Below are 20,345 nucleotides of genomic sequence, written 5' to 3'. Positions count from 1 at the left end.
GATTTCCTTCTAAGGTGAAGTACAGCTGCTGATACCCTCACAGATCTGCTTATAGCACCCTCCTAAGACTTACTGCCCATCCAGTGCCTTTTGACCAGGTGATGCCTTTGAACGTGCTTAACGCAGCAAAAGTGAAGTTCTGTTATTCTAAGGGCGTGCAAAATCCACGGAGAAGTCCCAGCTACTGCTGACCACTAAGTAGTTCACTGGGCAGGGTTGAAATGACCTGTTCTTTGCATTGTGTGACCTGCTGGAAACTGGAGCTAGCAGAGATAGCAGTTTTGCTACCTGATGGGGAGGAACAGTGCCAGTTTCCTACAGATACATTAAGCCGTGAAACGGGTACAGCCCTATGGGTGAATCTGGCAATGTACAATGCTGACTATGGTGAAAGAGTGAAATTAATGTACCGATATGTATTTGAGTGAAGAAAAAGATGCAGGGAAAGTTTTTTTTTTGAGACACCTCAGACTTCTATAAAGTGATTTAAAGGAAAAAGCAGTTGTAAAGTAACGTTACTCTTTCAGCTTTATTCCTTTACTGTCTGTTTCTGCCTGCAAACAGGACTGTTTCTGTAGCTGACATCAGCAGACCTGTACTTTCCCAGAGATACACAGTTCATTCAGAAGTCGAGTCACTGAAGACAGCATTCCCCTGAAACCCAAATGCGGTGCTTTGGGTTGTTTACCTTTTATCAGTTTGATGGGTAGCTGACCTGACATACCACTTCTAGTCTTTCCAACAAACAAATTTCTTTAAGCAAGTCTCTGTTGTCTGAATTGTGTCAACTTGGCTGTCTGGCCACACGGTGATCCCGATCTGGGTTATAACAAACCAGCAACCCCCTTAGCCCAGGTCAGTTCCTCTATCTGGTTCACTTGTAGCTGTGCAAGCAATCGGGCTCCCATCGCTGAGTGGTCAGCAGCAGGCCCAGGAGCCAGCGGTTGTATGAGCTTGTGTTGCTGCTGAAATAAATACTTTGAGCTGCTCCTTCTTGGTCTGGTGGCAATGGGATGCAGCTTCTTTGGAGCAGGCTCTGAAGAGCACGTTTTACTGCCCTGCCTAGTTACTGCCCTATTTCCAAGTAAAATAATAATCCAAGTAGCTGTTACTTTATCTCGTAGGCAGAAATAGAGCTGGTGCATAGCTAAGCCGTTTTGGGTTTCTGGAGTCTTCCTTGGTGCCTCTAAAATCTTGTGAAGGCAAGAGATTTCTTACCTGGTTCTAATCAACCTGTGCTCTTGGGTTAAGCTGAGGGTTTTTGGTATGTATTGCCCAGTCACTAAACTCCTCTGCCTTTGTTCAGCATCGTTTCTTTCTGTAGCAAAGCATGCTTTTGCATTCCTCTTGAACCAACATAGTATATTTTCTTCAAGCCCCGCACTAATGAGTTGTCATATTGGTTTGAGACTAGAATTGAAATCATACCCATGTATCTTTTCTAGTCTTCTAGAGACTGTTGGTCTGAGAGATCGTGTGGGACTGAAAGTATCAAGTGATGCTGCTTTCTGCCATTGGGGATGCCTGTGGTCTAGGAGAACCCAACAGTTTTCTTCTGTATTTGATGGAGTTGGATCTGTTTGTGGTACATGTATATGGACAGTGCAGTAACTGTCTAGCAGGTCAAAATGAAGTGTAATGGGGTGAGAATTTTCATACTGCAGGTTCATGTACAATAGAAGGGGAAAAATGGAGCCTGGGGGGTCTGGAAGAGCAGTGGTGTATAAGTAAAGAGGGAAGGGGGCTGAAAAATGCTTTTTGGGCACTACTTGTGTGAATAGTACTCTATGGATGAGCAGGGAAAGTGACTACATGTTGTTTGTGATTGGGAAACAGAGGTCTGTTACTGCTTTTTCTAAATAGCCATCTGTTTTTCATTGATTTCTCATCCTAACAGGAGCAATACTGTGAGGCACTGGATGTTGACTGAAGGTTTGGCATGAGGGGGAAATTGGTGATTACCAGGGACCCGGACTCTACCTGGATGAACCTGCAGGTCCTTTACATTCAGGGTAGCCAAAACTCTTTTGGGGCTTTTGATATCACCTAGTCCACAGCCTAGCTGCAGTGCTGTGTGCTGTTTTCTTCCTCTGCAATGGGAGATATTAAGGAGCTACTGAAATAGTAAACGGGAAGAATTATATGGAAATGATGCCATCACCTTCTCCTACTCTTTTAAGGCAAGTCTTTGCAAATTCATGAGTGGGAGGCAATGGGTTGAATAAACCCATTCTGAAACGTACTCTGGCACCCGTGTGCTCCCACTCCAGTTCTCTCTTAGTACGTCAGCTATAGTTGCTCAGCGGCAACTCCAGAAACTACAGCTGTGGTTCCTGTTGCTTACACAGATTTGCTGAGCTTTTGCTCATACGTTGGGATTTCTTGTGGTGGGAGACACCAGGAGGAGGGAAATACTTAGGGTGATACTGCCTTTGTGGGGCGGTAAAACAGTAGCACTCCTTATTCTAAAAGAATTAAAAGTGAGAAATGGTTTGTGAAAGCACGTACGCTTGGAGACCTCTTGTTCCATAGTCCTCAAGGAGCGTACAGTGGCATAACTTGGTCAAATTCGCAGGGCCTCTGTACTTGTAGTTCTTTGCTCTTTAAAGGGTTGACTTTATACTCCAGAACTGTAGCAAAAGGAAGTAGAAGCCAAATGTTCTTCAAATTAAATATATAAAATAAGGATTAACATATCTCTGTATCCTGTTGTCGAACCATAGAACTCCTGTTATGGAAGCAAGTGTAGCTGAAACATTGGAAAAACCTTCCCTGGTCGTAGCCCATATGCAGTATTTAGTTTGTGTTGAGTTGCTGGTGGAGCATCTGCAGTCATCTGAGAGCCAGTGCTGCCCAGCACACTTGGGCAGCATGGCAAATCCATCCCATCTTCTTTTATTTAGAATTTTGCATTTCCAAATTTGCTAATTCATCCCAGAGTTGTTGCTTTAGTATTTTTTTCTGATTTTAAAAGCCTTGTTAGACAATGGATCTTTGTTGTGGCTCCTAATCATTAACCTGAAAACTTTCCAAAAGGCTCAGAGAAAATGTAAAGCAGCTGACTGCTTCATTTCTGTCTCTTGAACCAATTAACTGAAGAAATAGAGTTTTCTCCAAATTTGCTTTTTATTATCTTCCTCTACCAAAAGAGTGTATGTTCATCAGAGCTAGAAACAATCAGTAAAGTGCAGATAGGTTACTACAAACCGAGATCATCATATCAAGCTGCCATTTGGTGCCATCATGTAATGGTACTAATTCAGTAATTCTGTAAAACTTGATTTTCAAAATTAAGAGATGATGTGTGAAGGGAAGTTAGTGAGATGAAGAAAGATGTAGGAAGTTGAGGAGTTGATCAACATCAAAGCTGAAGCTGTATGTGTTAAGGGGAAGTTACAGTGAAGTGGTAAATGCCAGTTGACAGCAGTGACTGGCAGTGTCACAGGGAAGTAGCCTGGCTTCATGCGGAGTTGCTTGGAAATGCCAGTAGCAGGAAACAGGTAAATTTTGGGGTGATTCAGAGATGGATAATTTGAAAAAGTCACTTAGTGTGGCTTCAGGGGGGCTGCAGGATGCAAAGACTGTATCCTCAGTGGGTGCATAGAGATTGAATAGCACTGATTTTGTTGTTATTTATAACAGGCGTTTGGAAGATGAGAAGTATCTCAAATCCACCTGTGTGTTTTGTACTGGCTCCATAAGCCATGAGGTGGGTAATGGCAGAAATGTACCATGGTGTGATTCTCTCCCAAGCCTCAGGGGATGGCAGAGGAGAGTATGGATGGGTGGTGGCAGACTGATCTGTTTAGCTGCTGTGCTCATCTTCTTGCAACAGCCCTCTTATGTTCTGTCTGTAATCGAGCCAGGGAATATTAGATTACATGAAGGTTTTCCAGCAGCTTCTCGGAGCGCTCAGTTAGTGTTGTTTAAAAACCAGCAAGTTTGGATACCGTCTTTGGGAGATGACATTCTGGAAGTACTCAGCACTTGAGATCTCATCTTCTACATTTGCTTCCTGGGAATTTTATTAAGCTGCTAGAAATGAGTTTTTTGTGCTTGTAAGGTTTCCTGTAATTGTCTCCTGAAAGAATAGATGTGAATGGATCTTCACAAACGAAGGTCGCTCAGTGCACTTGCAAAATAATGCAAACCTTACAATGACAGTCTTACTGTAATGTGATTCAGCCTAAAAGCTTATTTAAAACACTTTCTACTCTGTATGTTTATGTCTAAGGTTACCTATATGGGGCTGGGAGAGATGCAAGTGAAGAGCAGTGGTGTTCAGAGTAGATGACGTAGTTACTGCAGGATTTCGAGCTGGTGTCTGCTTTGTTATTACCTGACGAAGGAAGCAGTTGTATGGTGCCTGGTCTGTTGTGTTGGTTGCCCTTGTTCTGTGCCGTGGGGGGAGAAGGAGCTGTTGTCCTTCAGAAAGGAGTGTCAGTGTGCAAACCTCTTGGGTTTTGAAGTAATTTAAGACTTATGAGGGGTTTCCATTCCTGCTCGGTGGTGGCACTTAATGCAGTTGAGTATTGCCTGTTTGTATTGATCTTGAGGTTTAGGGCATGCCTGCCTGTGCACCACCTCCATGACCTAGGGTCATCTGGAGAGCAGTGGGGAAAAACATGCAGTGCATCTGATGATGCTGGTCTCCAGACCATCAATGAGAGCTACAGCTGAGGCAAGCAAAAAGCCTCTTTTAATTTATCAAGAAATCTTTTAAACCTTCTCATGGTGAGGTTGCTTTTACTCTACCTGCTAAAATAAATTGTGACATGTTGGTTATTTTATTAATGCTTCCTTCCATGGCATGGTGTGCATGGTGACAAGCATTGGAGATGCTGTTTGATCCTGCACGTGCTCGGAGGGCAGCTGGAATTTCCACTTGGTGCTCTACTATTGGCAAAGGCTGGGTTTTTGACTGATTAAACATTTACAGTGGTGGTGTGACATGCTGTCCCTAGATGTCACTTTACTGGAGCAAATGTTTGTGCTGCTTGGTTTCAGACAGGCGTTAGCTTCCGAGCTGTTCTTTTGATGGCCCTTTGCTCTTCCACCAGTGTGTGCGATATGTCACCACCAAGCAAAGCTCTTTATTCTTTGCTGTCAACCGATGTGAAACCAGTTGGTTTCCTTCTGCTGGGGAATTTAAATACAGTCTTGTGTCACTTATGCACCTGTGGAATATAGCTGTGGATGTTGCTGAGGTTTGAACCGTTTACAGATGTCTGAGGCTTGGGCAAAGCCAATGTTTCTGGAGTGTCTACTTTGATTCATGAGTGCAAAAGCAGTGTGTAGAAAACCTAACTGGAAGTGGTATCAAACTCATACTGCTGTACTGAGTCTGAAAAAGTCTCTGCTATTGGGATATAGATGCTGCAGTTGGGATGAAAAGGGTTGAAATGCAAAAGCTGCCATGTTTAGAAAACAAAACCAGCCATGAAATGGAAAGAAACAAAACGAAGAATTGATCAATACCATGTCTCAAGGAGGTGGGAAAGGATTTTGCTGGAGAACTGAGCTTAAGTTGTTCTTAAATGGTTTTTATCTGCAGTGAATGCTGAAACAGGAGCTTACTCCCAGCATGTGATGAGAAGCTGAACTCTAAAATATGCTTTTCTCAGTAATAACTGCAAGAATTAACTGCGCAGCTTGTCTTGATGGATGAAAACATGAATGGATCAAGTACTGCAAACTGTCATTCAGCAAATTATGCTGCTTGGAAATTCTGATTTAAGCTAATGTCCTAATAATCTTTAATTTATAATTCACTTATGCATTTAAGTGTGTCCAGGTTCCTCCTTCCAATTCATACTTTCTTATTTTGACAGCAAAAAGAATTCAACTTGGGTATTAGTGACCAAGCTTCTAGTTTGACTAAATTCTATTAAATTAAGGTGTTTTATTTCATAATGCTTCTTTGGAGAAGTCCAGATCTTTGCAGGGTTTCCCATCCCTGTATGTCCTGCTTGCATTGGTGTGCCTGAGCATGGCAACACAGATAACGATGGTAAATGTAAATACCTTCAGTGAAAATCAGTGGTGAAGTGGGATCTGTTTGAAGCACGTTTGGGACTTGGCTGCTTTGTTAGCCTAAAAGAAAAAAAAATCACTGCTGAAGGACAGACTGTGTTTTTTCTCTGGGCAGAGCTTTATTATGAATGTTTTGTTAGCGAGCTAGTTGTGGCAGCGAGTCTTCTAAAGCGCCCTGAGAATTTCAACAAAATGGCTGCTTTCCTCGGGTTTTGTTCCTATCGGGATATCAACAGGCTTGCTGCCCTGAGCTCTAGGCAATCTTCCTCAGCTTCAACATGTAGAATGTAATAGGTGGCTGTTATAAATTAGATCTGCTGTTTCAGCTTTCATCAAACCACATTTGGAGAAAAACGGAGCATTTAGGCATGTTTGCTTTTCCCTTGCTCACTGTCTGTTTCTGGCTGCTTTACTTAGTAAAATTTTTCTTTGCAAACAGAAAATACCCTTTGTAAAAGCATGCTTCTCCCTGCTGCAGCTTCAAGCCTAAGTAGTAATCCTGTCTGAGCAGCATTGTAGCCTGTTCATAACTAATCTTCGTGATGTAAGAGTCGTAGACAATCCTGTGTGCCAAATGAGAAGCCCATCCAGTTTCAGAACATAAACTATAATATACCAGTGCTGTGTAATCTGGTGGTGTTTAAATGTTTCTGTTAACTTTTGCAGCACTGGGCAGAGCGAGTGTCCATATCCCCCAGGGCTAATATAGGGCTGTAGCAGAACTAGTGTCAAAACAGGGGTTGAAACATCAAATTATTTTGGTGTTGTTTTAACCCCATATGACCGAGTTGCAGGACATAGCTGCTCTGTAGCAGTTAACCTCTCACTGTGATAGGTGCTGTGATTTACTCCTCCAAAGCTTCTCCCAAATAATTGCAAGGTAAGTGTGTGCATGCAAGCAATTAATACAGAGCAGCTGTTACCCAGCACCTTGGTGGTGTGCCTTGCCTTAAATTAGAACAATCCTTAATGCCAGAGGTTTTTGCATTTGTATTTAACTGTGGTTTACATTATGCAAAGCAAGCCTTCTAGTGCTGCCTCCCTCCACATCTTCAGTCCTGCCTGCGTAATGCAGGCTCAGGTTGTATTGCTGTCCACACTGTGTACGAGCAAGGGCACAGTTGTATTAATCCTTGCCTTCTGTATTGGTGAAACAACTAGTTAAGTTTTAAATACTAGATCTTGGATGTGGCAAGTGGAGAAAGCAGGCAGCTCAGCTATTTCTGGTAGGAGCTTGTCATGCTGCTGGTGTTTCCTTTTTTAAATTAACATGTTGAACAAATACTGCTGTAGCTAGAGGAAGCTAAAGCCCAGCAAGCCAGTAAAAGCTACCCCTCACACCATGTTTGTGTTACAGTACACCGAGCCAGCAGTGCTGGTCTCTGGAGTATAATCCTAAATAACGTGCTGTTTCGTACACTGCTGTCACAGTGGGAAAACAGCTTTCTTCTTGTGATGCTGGGATACTCGGGGGGGGTGGGGGTCTGATCCAGGGACTTGCTTTGGGCCAGCAGTGCTGGTCTCTGGAGTATAATCCTAAATAACGTGCTGTTTCGTACACTGCTGTCACAGTGGGAAAACAGCTTTCTTCTTGTGATGCTGGGATACTCGGGGGGGGTGGGGGTCTGATCCAGGGAAACTTGTTTTGGAAAGCTGCAGTGCCACTTCGTTGGGAACATGGAGAAGCCACAAACAAAATGAGACGCTCTTGTTCTTCACAACCACGTGTCCTTTGGTGAGTGGTATTTGCTGGATTTGCCTTGTCGCACTTGATAATCACTGCAGACCACTTTAGTTCCTTATTAATACGGCATAACTTATCCTTCAGTGCAGTGAGAACCTGTCTGTTGTCTTGTCAGCCAGAGACCACTACCTTAGTTGCCTCTTAGCCTATTAAGTGATTAATAGGTATTCCCAGAAGTCTTAATACAGTGGCCAAGTGGGCTGCTGTAGCAGAAGGTAGGACAAGACTTCAGGGTAATTTAAAGCTCTGTTAACGCTGTTGCTTGAGAAATTAAGAAAATACTGTTTCTTTGTACATCTGGCAGATCTCTGGACTGAGTGAAGAATCCTTGTGTTTGAGAAGACCTGCACGCTTTACTGTCTGAAACTTGTTTGTATCTCTAGAGCATGGCAGGGGCAAGGGGCTCAAGTAATGTGCTTTATAGATGTGAGAGTGTTGGAAGGATTACATGGAGAAACCTATATGTGCTATTTGCCTGGTATGTTTAGCAGGAGATTTCCCGGTTTGAGACAAGACTTGTCCTAGACCGTGGAAGTTTTTTTTTAAAAATAAAAGTTGTACTGACTATAGGAGCTGGTATCATAACCAAGATAATCTAGAGATAAGATCAGTTTGTTTACTAAAGTATATTTTCTTCTTTGATTAATTTGCTCTAGGAACTGTGCGTGTTTAAGTGAGCTATTAAGAACTCCTTTAGGTACTGCTAAGTAATACAGATGGTATTACAGAAAAAGATGTTGTGGAGACCCAAATACAAAGTAACCTAGAAAGATCAAAACCTAAAGCCCTGAAAGAGGCTGCAGTCATCTTCCCTGACGTTGGAGTAGCCTTTTGGTGAAAGAGACCTTTACGTTCCCATACAGCTTTTTGGTGGCAGGACTGACTTGAAACAGTTGAGCTGCTTGCTCCCCTGTCTGCAGTGGTGGCACAGGGCTGCTGCGTGCTGGGCTGGATCAGGGATTGATGCTATCGGAAAGCTTTTTCTCGGTTTGTTGGGGTTTTTTTTCCCCCCTTTAAATGGGGTTCCATGCTGGTGTTTAGCATGATTCCCGCATGGCTGCAGCAGCTTGAGCAGTTGGGCTGGGCAGAGCACTTGTTGGCCCCACTGCTAGGGCAAAAGGTGAGGATGCAGCTCCCTAGGAGATACAAACTGTGCAAAGACCATCCTGTGCCCGAAGAGCCTCTCATCCTTGCCTCAGGCTATATACTCCGTGTATATATATATACGTATATACTCATATATATATATATCCGCATTGCGTGTGCACAGCGAAGTGTATCAGCTTGCTGCTTTGGCTGAGAGGTACAAAGAGAGGGGAGAATAACTCCATTAGAGCAGCGAGCTAGTCCAGCTTGTCCCAGAACTGCACCATCACTGCTTTTGATGCAAGGAAATGGGTAAATCTGCCTGAAAGTGGGATTGCCTCCTTAGCAGGCGGCTGAAGCGCTGTTATCCTGACTCCTGCTAGCGTGCTGAAGGTCAGGGTGCTGCCTCGCTGTTTTGTGATGGCCAGTTGCATGTGGTTGTCAGCCAAGCACCTCTTTGTGTGATTACAGTTAGGAGCTTGGATCTGTATCGCCTGGGAGACTTGTTCAAAGATGGACTGGGGCAGCACTTTCACAATACAGAGTGTTTGGCAATACCGGTTTCTGGTTTTTCTGCCCTGTACTGTGTAGCAGATTTGCCATCCCAGCTGTTTATGGGGCTCCACATGGACTGGATCAGGGATCTGGTCTAACCTTTCTAAAGCTGCTTTTGTTCACGTGGGCTTTTTAAGCTGGAAAAATTTCTTAGTTTGGCCTTAAACAAGCTGTGCTGGCATTAATAAGAGTAAAAACACACTGCAGAGGGAGAGGAGTGTCACTTTTTACGGTATAAACCACAAGACTGGTTCTTTGTGCTTACATTTTGACCCTAGGGCTTTATTTCAGTGAACGTTTTGTTGGTGTTCCTGCTGAAAGATGCTGTCCTTGTCCCTTCCTGCCCTCTCCCTTGTGCTAATGCGGCTGTTCATGTGGTCAGGCAATCAAACAGATTGGGGGACTGATTCAGTGAAAAAACAACTTAAAGAAAAGAGGAAAAAGGATCCACTTCTGAGCCAGTAATTTGCAGCGTTGCAATGTAAGATGGCTGTACTAGTATGGATTGGTGAGCGCAGGACATGCAAGTGTGTGGCCGAGGGTAAGGATGGGATCACTGCTTTGGGTGGCAGCATTGGCTTTTGACAGCTTCAAGTTGTAGCTGTAGCCCATGGGCTCAGAAAATCCCATTGCTAGTTTATGTCCTACTTTTCAACAGCTTCAGAGTGTCCATTGAGAATTTGCCCTACGGCAAACTTCCATTTTGGTGTCAAATGGCAAAGTACACATAGCCATGCTCAGGACACTCAGTGTTGCTTCTGTTGCATGTAAATGGTCCTAAAACTGAGCCCAGAGAGTTTGGATTTAGGGAGCTAAAACACGGTTCTGGGGTGTAACAAAAGCCATATGGTTTGTTATGTTTCTCGGCTCATATAACCAAACCCTTGGCTGATGGTACAGATTTAGTTGGAAGAAAAACTTGTGTACAGGTGAAAACCAGCTTTTATTTCCGGTCCTATTTCTGACCTTCCTAGGCTGTATTTCTTTCTCTAGTTGTATAATTGCATAGTATTTTCTGAATCTTGGGGTGCTTTGGGAACACCTGGAGATTTCAAAGGACATTGTCATTGTACACTGGCAGCCGGTAACTTTCTGGGAGAGTTTTCAGCCCAAGTGTTTTGGCGGTCGGGGCAGTGACAAACAAGGAATATTCTTGTTCTGCAAATAGTGTGGAGCTTGTGGCAAAAATGGATACGGACGGATGGCAATTAGCCCTTCCTGCATGTTACGAACATCCTGGGTTTACATTGTGTAAGCACGCTGGACATGGAGATGGTGGCACTTGGGCATCTGTTGTGGTAGCAGTAACTAACCTGTTCCTTAAGTCTTCAACTGCATTCTCATTTTATGTAGATGTTTTGCTTTATAGGGTTTTTTAATTTTCTGTCTGCCAAGTCAAACTATTTTCCAGTATATGTTAGTTAACATGTATTGCCTGCACAGATTATGCTATCAGACACTGATTTCCCCATTTGCTTATTTAAAACTCTGCTTGGTGTCCTCATAACAGTATACCAACTTGGTCAAGCAGTTACTCTATTATTTTTCTTTTCTTTCTCTAGAATCCAGCGACTATTACTCGAATACTGCTTAGCCATTTCAACTGGGATAAAGAGAAGCTGATGGAGAGGTAAGCAGCCATCTTAGCATGCAGCCACATTTCACTTCAGACCTGCAAGAAATGTTTATTACTGGATTAACGTGAGAATGGATGAATGCACAGTATGTGGCAGGAGGATCTCTTGTGTAAGCTCTAAATGTTCCCTCTTTAACAGCCTTTACCAGCTAAGAGTGACTCCTTGTTTTAATATTATTAATATCTATTAGACTTCAGAGAAGTTTTGGAAGTTAGTTGCCCCTTGGAGGAAGGAATGCCTTCCAGTTTGAACACAGAGGCACAGGATTTTCACAGGCTCTGGAAAAAAGCAAGCAGGAACAGGTTCCTGTTATCTTGCAACTGTTTCAGATTTGGATTTAGTTGCTCCTACATGTCAGGAATATGCATGCTAGAATGACATGTTTATTTTTTAGTCTTGCCGAGACTAAATTGTTCTTGACTGATAAAAGGTATTGGTAAAGTGCATCTGCCTTGTCTTTGTCTTTGCAGCTCTAGGTTTTCTTTTGTGTGTGTGTGTAAATAATGGCTTGAATTTTGCCTCTCCCTCCCCCTCAGAGCAGAGCATTTTAGGGTTACTTCTCATCTTTGATTCCTGGCTCTTGGGGAATGTTGCTGGTAAATGTACTTTTTATAGTTTATTGTTATACAGTGGAGGTCAAATCCAGCTACAGTGGTAATGCACTTTTTTTTTCAATGTCAGTGTTGCTGTTGAAGAGAGTGTGAGGGAGCTGGAGAATTCAGTTTACTTCTAGAAGCTGGGGGGAGAATCAGTCTGGACCAGGCACAGCATAAAGGCAGTATGGGGACTTACTGGTTGTTATGGTCTTTGCTGGTCTTAACAACTGTAAAGAGACACAAGGGGGTGGGTTGAGGGTGCGGGCAGAAGGACTTTGTGCCTGGTAGGGTTGGTTGTTTGGCCTTCTCTTGATTTCCTTTGCCTGATGGTCAGGCTATGAGGAGATAGGATGCTTTGTAGTCTGTAAAACCATGTGCAGAAACAATTGTTGGTAGTACTGTTGAATTGATAAATACCAGTTAACAGCCTGTAGGTGCTCTGTGCTGTGGGCTGAGCCTGTGTAGTTTGGTGCTCTTTCGTGCAGGGTGCAAGTGTGGAAGAGCAACAGATTTTCAGCCTGCTAGTAGATAGTTTCAGAGTTCAAATATTTCCACTCTCCTGGGATAATGGATTTAGGACACCTTTAGCCCCCTTTGTGTAACATTTTCAGTTAGTGATGGTGCTCAGGTATCTCTTATGTTTTATTTGGCCTAGATTTCTTTTTTCTGAAGTGATTATATTTTTTAAGCTTTCTAGTCTTTGCTTTCTTTCCTGAGATTGACCTCTTTTAGTTAATTTTGGAAGTATGAAAGCTTTGCGTTACAAATATAGTCACATTGAGGCTATTTAACTCTGACTACAACTGTTAAGCATTCTGATTTAGTTCTTCTCTATAATGTGTGTCTGTTCACTTCTTTGTATTTGATTTTTCTTGTGCTGGTTCTTTTGGTCAGGCTAAAGTTCACTCTCCTTGGCTATCTCCATCTCACTTTGAGATACATAAGTGTACTGAAATGTCATCTGCTATTCAATTGGGCTTTTTCCCTTCTCACTGAAAGCTTGTTTGTTAAGGCTGCCATCAATCTAAAAAAAAAAAAAAAAGGGCTGGGGGTTTTTTCAAGGGGGGTGTCGATCATCCTATGCCATCAGCAATTAAAAAAAAAAAAAAAGGGCTTTGGGTTTTTTCAAAGGGGGGTGTCAGCCATTTCTATGTGAGGTATTATTGTTAAGGCTTTTACAGTTTCCAACCAAAACACTTTAAGTACACGTAAATATTTACAAAGTCCACAGGTAAACATTTACTCTTGGTACGTATTCATTAAAATACTTAATTCTATAGGATTGCCCCTGTGAGTAATGTAATATGTGACCCTTGCTTATGCAGACCTATTGCACACTTGTCACAGTTTTGGTGCTGATGTCCTGTTGTATTAGAAAAACATTAAAACATTTTTCTCTCAAGTAGCTGGTGCTGCTTTCTGTCACTTCTTCACCAAATAGCTTCCATGAATCCCTTTGCAGTGCTCCGCTGGCACTCAGCTGTGTTAAAGCAGGAGCGGGAGGCTGGGGAAGAGGCTGAGACTGGCTCTTAGTGTTCGAGAAGATTTTGTGATTGCTGCGGTAATAGGTGAAGGCAAGGGTGGGAGGCAGGTGGTCATGTCAGTAGCCAGAATGCAAAACAGTCAGCTTGAAATAGTGATGGAGCTGGAAATGATGCCATGAGCTACCTACAGATCACATCTTTTTGCTAAAATAGAGGTCGTTCTTGTTCAGACGAATGTGACGAGCTGATTAAGCCCAAACTTAGGCTTGGTTAGTCTTCCAAAACAGAGATCGCTTTTGAGACTTGTTTGGCTTTGTGTGTGTCCAGAAAATCTTACTGCAGCATTGTGCTAGTGTAAATGAGCTGAAAAACACTGGGAAGCATTCATGGTAAGGCGGAGAGGCATGCTCTAATCATGCAAAAAAAATAAATTTAAACACTACTTTTTTTTTTTAAGGGAAAAAACCCAAAACTTACTTTTTACTTGAAAGTAACACTATCCATTCACTGTCTTCAACGTCTGATCCAAAAAAAGTCTTGCGTCTGAAGTCTCCAGCTTGCTAATAGCTGAACTTGGGTGCTGGCTTGCCTGTCGGCGTGCACCCAGCGCCGTGTGGGCTCAGCGTTGGCAGAGCCTGACCCCAGGGCTGGAGTGTCTGCTCGTGCTGGGGAGCCAGCAGGTAACTGCTGCTATTGCACTTCTCGCGGGTGCCAAGTAAAAGCACTCACACACAGTGTTCTTTCACACCAAGTGAATCCATGTTCTGCAGCAGTGTTGGAGACATATATTTCCCCCCCTCCCCCTGGAGACTCTTACTTTAAACACCTGAACTGGTATAAATTTAGCCTCTTACTCCTAATAACCATTAGAAAGACTTCCCAGGAAATTCTTGTCGTTGCCTGCAGTCTGGATGCTTGTTAAGATGTAATGTTTGGGTGCAATTTTTGGTACTTGATTTCACACCAAGTCAGAGCTTGAACTCAGTTGCTTTATGGCGTATATTTACAGTACCTAACCAGTGTCTGTTTTACCTTAGTTCATCATGAGTCAGCATGACCTAACAGGCAGCCTTATCAAACTTTGCCTGTAGTAAAGCAGATAAACCAAGTGGCTTCTTTTTTGATAAGTGTTGAGTGTGATGAGGTCTGAGCTTGTGGGATGAAAATGTCCATGTTCTAAAACATGAAAACATCTTCATTGCTTTTTTTGTGGTGTTATGCATATTTTTAATAAGCAGGTTATTGTTGTCTGTGCCAGGTTTGTCATGGAGTAATTGCGTGGCATTTTTAAAAGGGCAGATATGTTACTTCATTATAAGTGGAATAAATACCTGTAATAGCCACATCTGAAAAACTGCCCTATCCAGTGGTGAAGCACTAATTATTTGACTGTGTCCAAAAGAAAATTTGGTGTTTTGGGTTGGATTTGTTTGTAGGATGGAAGTGGGTACTGGAGGAAGTAGCTGAGTTCAGCTTCTGATGTGCTGCATGCGTTTTGGAGAATAAAGATATTAAATGTTATGTTTTCCTCTTTGTCTCACAAGCTTGGTTAATAGAGACAGGAGACTAGCAGGTGCAGATTGACCAGGTAACCTCAAAAATAAGTGAAGGAAGTGCTTTGTCTTATAAGTTCATCTTGATTTACCTTCCAATTTTACCATGGCTGATAGCATCCGTCCCTTCTGAGGGGAACTTTGGGGATGAACCTACTCATGAAGAAGAGACTAAAATGCAGCTCTCCTGCTTTATGTGCCTTCCCTTGTTCTTTTTGTTTTTTTAAAAAGAAAAGTAATTCAGCATGTAACCAAAGGTCCATTTTAATTCCTGGAGGTACAGACGGAGGTATTGCAGTCCCTCATAGGTGCTTATCTTGGTGGCCGCATGTCTGCCTTCCCTCTGAGCAGAGGACGGATGCCAGGATGGCCCTGGTGGCTTGGCTGCTAGCCCAGATTGCCTCTTCCCTTGGCATTCAGGGTCTCTCTCCTCTCTGTAGGTACCTGGCTGTCTCCTTTCCTTTGGGCAAGTAAGTGCTTAACACTGTTCAGCAGAGGCTGAACAGGTGAAAAATTGTGTATGGCAGGCTTTTTGGTATGAAGATGTCTTTTACTGTGAGTATACTGATTCTCTGACATTCACAAATGCTTCACTAAAGTAAATATCGCAAAGTGTGTACTAGAAGCATTTTTTTTTTCAGTGAAAAGGCTTTTTATCTTTGATACTCCCTTGGATAGGATTTGATTATGTCTAGAAGATTGTGATTAGGCAGTTACCAACAGCAGGAGGAAATTTTGAGGAAATAAAGAAGCTGACAGCTTGATCCCTCTGCCAAAAAGACCTGATGCTATTATGGACTTGGTGTTGGTAAGCAGTGAAGAAATTATAGAAGAACATGAAAACAATTCACTGGTGTGTCTGTTCATTTTGAAGTAGCAGAGAAAACAACTTGGTCTGTAATGAAGAGATGAATTTTGAAAAACTAATAGAACCAGTTGTTGAAGTCGGCTATATTGAGCAAGGAGTCTAGCGTTGAATAGACCATAACATTTCTTGAGTATCAGAAGTGCTAGAATTACTGAATATCTGCACTGCAAAGGGAGAAGAGGATAAAGGATTTAAAAGGCTGTTAAAGGTGCTGTGCTCCTCCCTAAGATGAAAATAATAAGGACCAAGCTACCAAGAAGCAACCCTTTAATAGCGAGAAGTTGAGGGGTGGCTTGAGGAAAAATCAAAACCCCTGGAGCTGTGAAGGAAGTGAGGAGGGAATTAAATGGCTTTTCTCCCATGTTTCACAGCAGAGATGATGGCATGCAACTATATGATATAAAATATGCAGCATACATTGGGTTCAGCTGTTTAGTATGGTGTGTATGGAGTTACTTTGCTCAAAAGGGAAGTAGCAGACTAGATGGAACCTGTTAGTAAGTCCCTTATCAGTTAATTTTGGGATGAATGTTTGTTAGTGTTAATGAATATCTTGGCACAAACATGTTTGGAGGCGTTTGGTTCAGAGGAGGATCCAGATGTCATACAGAAAAAAACAAAACAGCTGGGAAGACCCTAGCAATGAAAGTGGTACACAGTGTCACGAGAGGTCTCATCAGTAGAGAGATGGAAAAGGAGTTCTCAAGAAAGGTAGACATTTGGGATGCATGAGAAATGTAGGTAAAATTGTATGAGACTGTAGTGAAATCTTAACCAGGATTGCATTTGTTTTGGCCTCCTTGATATTCATGGAAAAAAGGCGTGGTAATAGGAATTAAGAGTTGTTCCTAACCATTGAAGGAACTGGAACAGTCTTTTGACTGGGCCCTCGGTGTATTTGCATAAGGAGTGGTGGAGCAGTTAGAGAGGTGTTGGACTTTACTCTGCAGTACCCATTGCAACTGTGTATTTTCAGGGAGATCCAGGTTTTCTTTTGCATTTTCTATAGTTCATATTCTCTTTCTGCCCAGTGACAGCATGATTTTGAGTCTGAGACACGCATGTGCAAACAGTTGTGGAAATTACTTGGTCAGTGCTTCCTGGCACAGCAAAGAAAGCAAATTCATTAAGAGAAGACAGCATGGGGAAAGAGGAATACTCGATACCCTGTTTCTTCTCAACACTGGTGAGGTTTACAAGTGGCAATCACAAAGAGCAGAGTGAATACTGTAAGAATTAAGAGTGCAGCAGAGTTAAAAAGGTAAAACTTTGCCTTTTTTCTTAGATTTATGTTTCCTTCCTCCTCTGCATGGCCCTGGCTGAGTCTCTCAGCTGCCTTCATTTGCTTCTCCTGTGTAAGTGTAGGAGAGACCAGGCACTTCTGAGATGGAAACCATTTAATGAGAGCTGTGACTTTTGTACCAAAATGTAAGCACCTGCATGCTTTGCAGTATATTGGTGCCTTGGAAGTGTTTAAAATGGTCAAGGACTCCAATCTGTGCATCTTATTTGAGTTACCTTTATCACTAGCCTTTAGCCCCAAGAAACAGACGATGTCAAATCACTTATTTTCCATCTGTTATTGGGAAACTACTGAAAGCCTGGGAAGGAAATGGTTGTTCTGAATTAATTGCCCATTGGTATTTAGAGGGCATAGGTAATTCCAGGTGAAAAGCAGTTGTTGGCGACTTTCTGTCCATATTTCTTGGTGTAGGGCAGTAGGTGTCATGGCTCAGAAGAGTAGCTTCTGCAGAGATTTGGTAAAAATAAAACTGCCTGGTGCAAGTGGTAAAGTCAAGTTCCTGATGTGGATATGTATCCTTTAAAACAGCCCACCATTACAAATATCTCTGGTATTTCCATAAGCATTTAGCTGACCACAAATGCCAGTATTAAAGTTGCATCATAGCATTTGTCTTCAAAACTATTTTCTTTGCAAACATCACACCCAACTGTGTGTCTGCTCTCCTCAAACAGAGGATGTCCTACGCTGATCGTGTTGCATGTAAGAACAATTTGAAGGCTGGAAACCTTTTGTGGAGTTAATATTTATCCATGACTCTTTAATAAACAAATACTGAATATAATGGGACTGCACTGAATTCACTTGCTAAAATTTTCTAGATATAAGTAATCCTGAAGGCAAACAAAATAACTTGGTTTAGGTAAATCCCTGAGCTAACATTGAAGAACAGCAGCAAAGCCTCATGTATGCTGCAATGCCAGAATTCACCACTACCTTCAAAATTCAGTGTCTTGAAAATTAAGATCTAAAGTATGTGAACTGCATCAAGAAACATATGAACCAGCACTGAAATGAACCCTTTTTAACTGTAAGTCGAGTCTTGTCAGTAGGTAGTGCTGTAAGAGTACTGCTAAGGATTGGGAACTTTTTGGGAATACTGTGGGATAAGACATCTAGCCAGAGGTGTTTTGGTTAGATATTGTATAACAGGCCTAGTCCCACAGTTTTGAGACACATCTACTAGCTTCTTTCCCCAACTGAAAGTCTTGGTTCTCTTCTGTTTGTTGGCAGACAGCAGATTTCTTTTTGTCTGTTTTGTGATGAGCTTAAATATATGCCTTTAAATATATAAAGCTTTAAATATATAAAGACTCTAACTTAAGCCTTGCCTGTGTGCTTAGCTACAGGGACAGTTGTCTGCTGGGAGTAAATTTGGTGGTCTTAAGGGTAAATGACTGCGCTATGGTCAAATGTGGGGGTTTTTCCTAGGTAGGTGCCACCTTATTTGGATTTAACTTGCTGCTGCTGCTGGGGTGGGGGGGAAATACTTGTTTACTGGCATTGAGTGGGGGATGTACATGCAGGCAAGGTTAGCTGGTTAACTGTCAGATTTGATTGGTTCTTTGTAGCTGCTGCAGGCTGGAGAAAGATATGTGGTGTCTTGATATTGGGAAGAGGCTGACCTGCCTACTTATGGTTCTTTCAAAACTGATCCTCCTCACCAAGTTGAAGAGCTTTCTGTAAGGCTGTAAACCAAAGTGGTATTTTCCTTAAGGGAATAGGAAATAGAAAGAAAGTGGTCTTTCATCTCCCCCCAACCAATTTTGCATCCTCCTTTCTGTGAGATATCTAATCTTTGGAAGCATTGTAAACCTGGAATTGTATTTTCTTAGGAGGTTGTTAAAATATCTCAGGTTGACTGGAGACAAAAGATACTCCAGTGGCTAGGATTTTGGTACGAGAGATGGACTGTGCAGGCTTTGGACATGGGCAAGGTGTTTAGTGTAAAATTGAAGACTGGCCTAGCTGGAGATCAGAGTCCTGATCCAGCAGCAGTTGTTCCCGAACCCTGGAGATGCCTGAAGTGTGTGATACGCAGTCCTGCAGTTGCCTTAATTGGAGATCGGTGACCATGCTTAAGTGCTCCATCAGCTGAACCAAGTGTCTGAGCCTGCTGACGCATTTCTCCTTAGATCAGAGAAGGAAGTGCCAAAATTGAAATCGGGACCTCTTCGGGGCACACTTAATGTAGACTGAGTACACAGAGGAAAATGTGAAGTACAGGAACTAGGGACCTGCTGAATCATGAACTGTGACTGATTGCTGCTTCCTGCCTCCTCTTTAATGTTTTAGTGATTAGAATATTAGGGAAAAATGGAAGGCTTAAGCTGAAAAGAGAATTGAACCTGGGGGCATGAAACCTGTGCTTCAGGGAAGTGTCCTGATGCCTGGACTGTGAAGTAAGACGTTCTTGCTTCAGTTTCCTGTCCTGGAGCTTTAATGCAAAGAAATCACTGTGGAGAATCATGAATTACTTGAAATGCAGCTGAAGAATTGAAGGTACTTGAATTTTCAATTCAAGCCCAAATCTGTGAAATGATGTAGTTGTCTAATATCCACCTCTGTGGTCAGGGCTGTGTTGTGTTACAACACTTAGCGAAGAGTTTGTTAAAAGTAGCGGGTGTGTGAGGGTTTTTTTGAAGTATTAAAACCAACTTTGTACATTTAACCCCTAAATAGAATTTGAAAAATGACTTACAGGGACGGTAGTTAAATTTTCATTTTCTTGTGTGTTATGCAGGTACTTCGATGGCAACTTGGAGAAGCTCTTTGCAGAATGTCATGTAATTAATCCAAGTAAAAAGTCTCGAACGCGCCAGATGAACACAAGGTCATCAGCCCAGGATATGCCTTGTCAGATCTGCTATCTGAACTACCCAAACTCGGTGAGTAGCTGGCAGCCAAGGTGGTGCCTGACCAGTAACTCCCCCAACTTTGCTATCTGAAACGTAACATTTTGAGCAGAAGTCTGTAAGGACTTCTCCAACAGTATTTTAAAAAAGCCTTTGAAATGAAACCGAAATTTCACTTTTTAAATTGAATCTTCTAATCTGTAGTATATGAATTAAAAGATTTTTAAAGATTGTTTCTTAATGCAACAAACCTTGTCTTGTCTGCTGCAGCTGATCCAAGTAATGTGGTGGGGGACTACAGAATTATGTAGTGCTTTATGCGTTCTATTTAATTCTTACTGTGTGGTTTCACAAACTTTTTTTTTAAACAAACCTCAAACAGTATTAGTTTACCCAAAATGGGACTGTATTTCAAATGAAATTATTATCTCTTCTACAAAAACCTTTGAGGATGCTGGTTCTGGGGAGCAGCGTATAAAGTTCTTCTGAAAAAAGCAAGCAGTAGATCAAGTGATTTTTACAAAGGTCAGATACCAATTGAGACATGCAAATAAATGAAACGTGAAAGAAAAAAATATGTGGAAAGCATGACGGGCAAAGGGATTTACTTAGGTAGAATGACAAGACAGGA

General features: G+C 42.2%; 1 protein-coding gene across 2 annotated transcripts in view; it reads left to right on the top strand.

Moving 5' to 3' along the window:
• The first annotated feature begins 10,980 nt into the window (after positions 1-10,980).
• ARIH1 (ariadne RBR E3 ubiquitin protein ligase 1) overlaps positions 10,981-20,345 on the top strand; it is a 38,051-nt gene continuing 28,686 nt past the window's right edge. The window contains exons 1-2 of one of the 2 annotated variants that reach the window (XM_009278870.1): positions 10,981-11,048; positions 19,603-19,747. In XM_009278870.1, coding sequence (XP_009277145.1) covers positions 11,041-11,048; positions 19,603-19,747 — 153 coding nt within the window. In that variant the 5' untranslated portion in view covers positions 10,981-11,040. Of the gene's footprint in view, positions 11,049-19,289; positions 19,362-19,602; positions 19,748-20,345 lie in introns of those variants that run through there. The other variant, XM_009278873.2, reaches the window with a different exon arrangement.

This window comes from Aptenodytes forsteri, unplaced genomic scaffold, assembly GCF_000699145.1.
Source record: "Aptenodytes forsteri isolate BGI_AS27 unplaced genomic scaffold, ASM69914v1 Scaffold258, whole genome shotgun sequence".
In the NCBI taxonomy this organism is placed as follows: Eukaryota; Metazoa; Chordata; class Aves; order Sphenisciformes; family Spheniscidae; genus Aptenodytes; species Aptenodytes forsteri.
The sequence above is the reverse complement of the archived record's forward strand: the minus strand, read 5'-3'. Positions and strand labels throughout refer to the sequence as shown.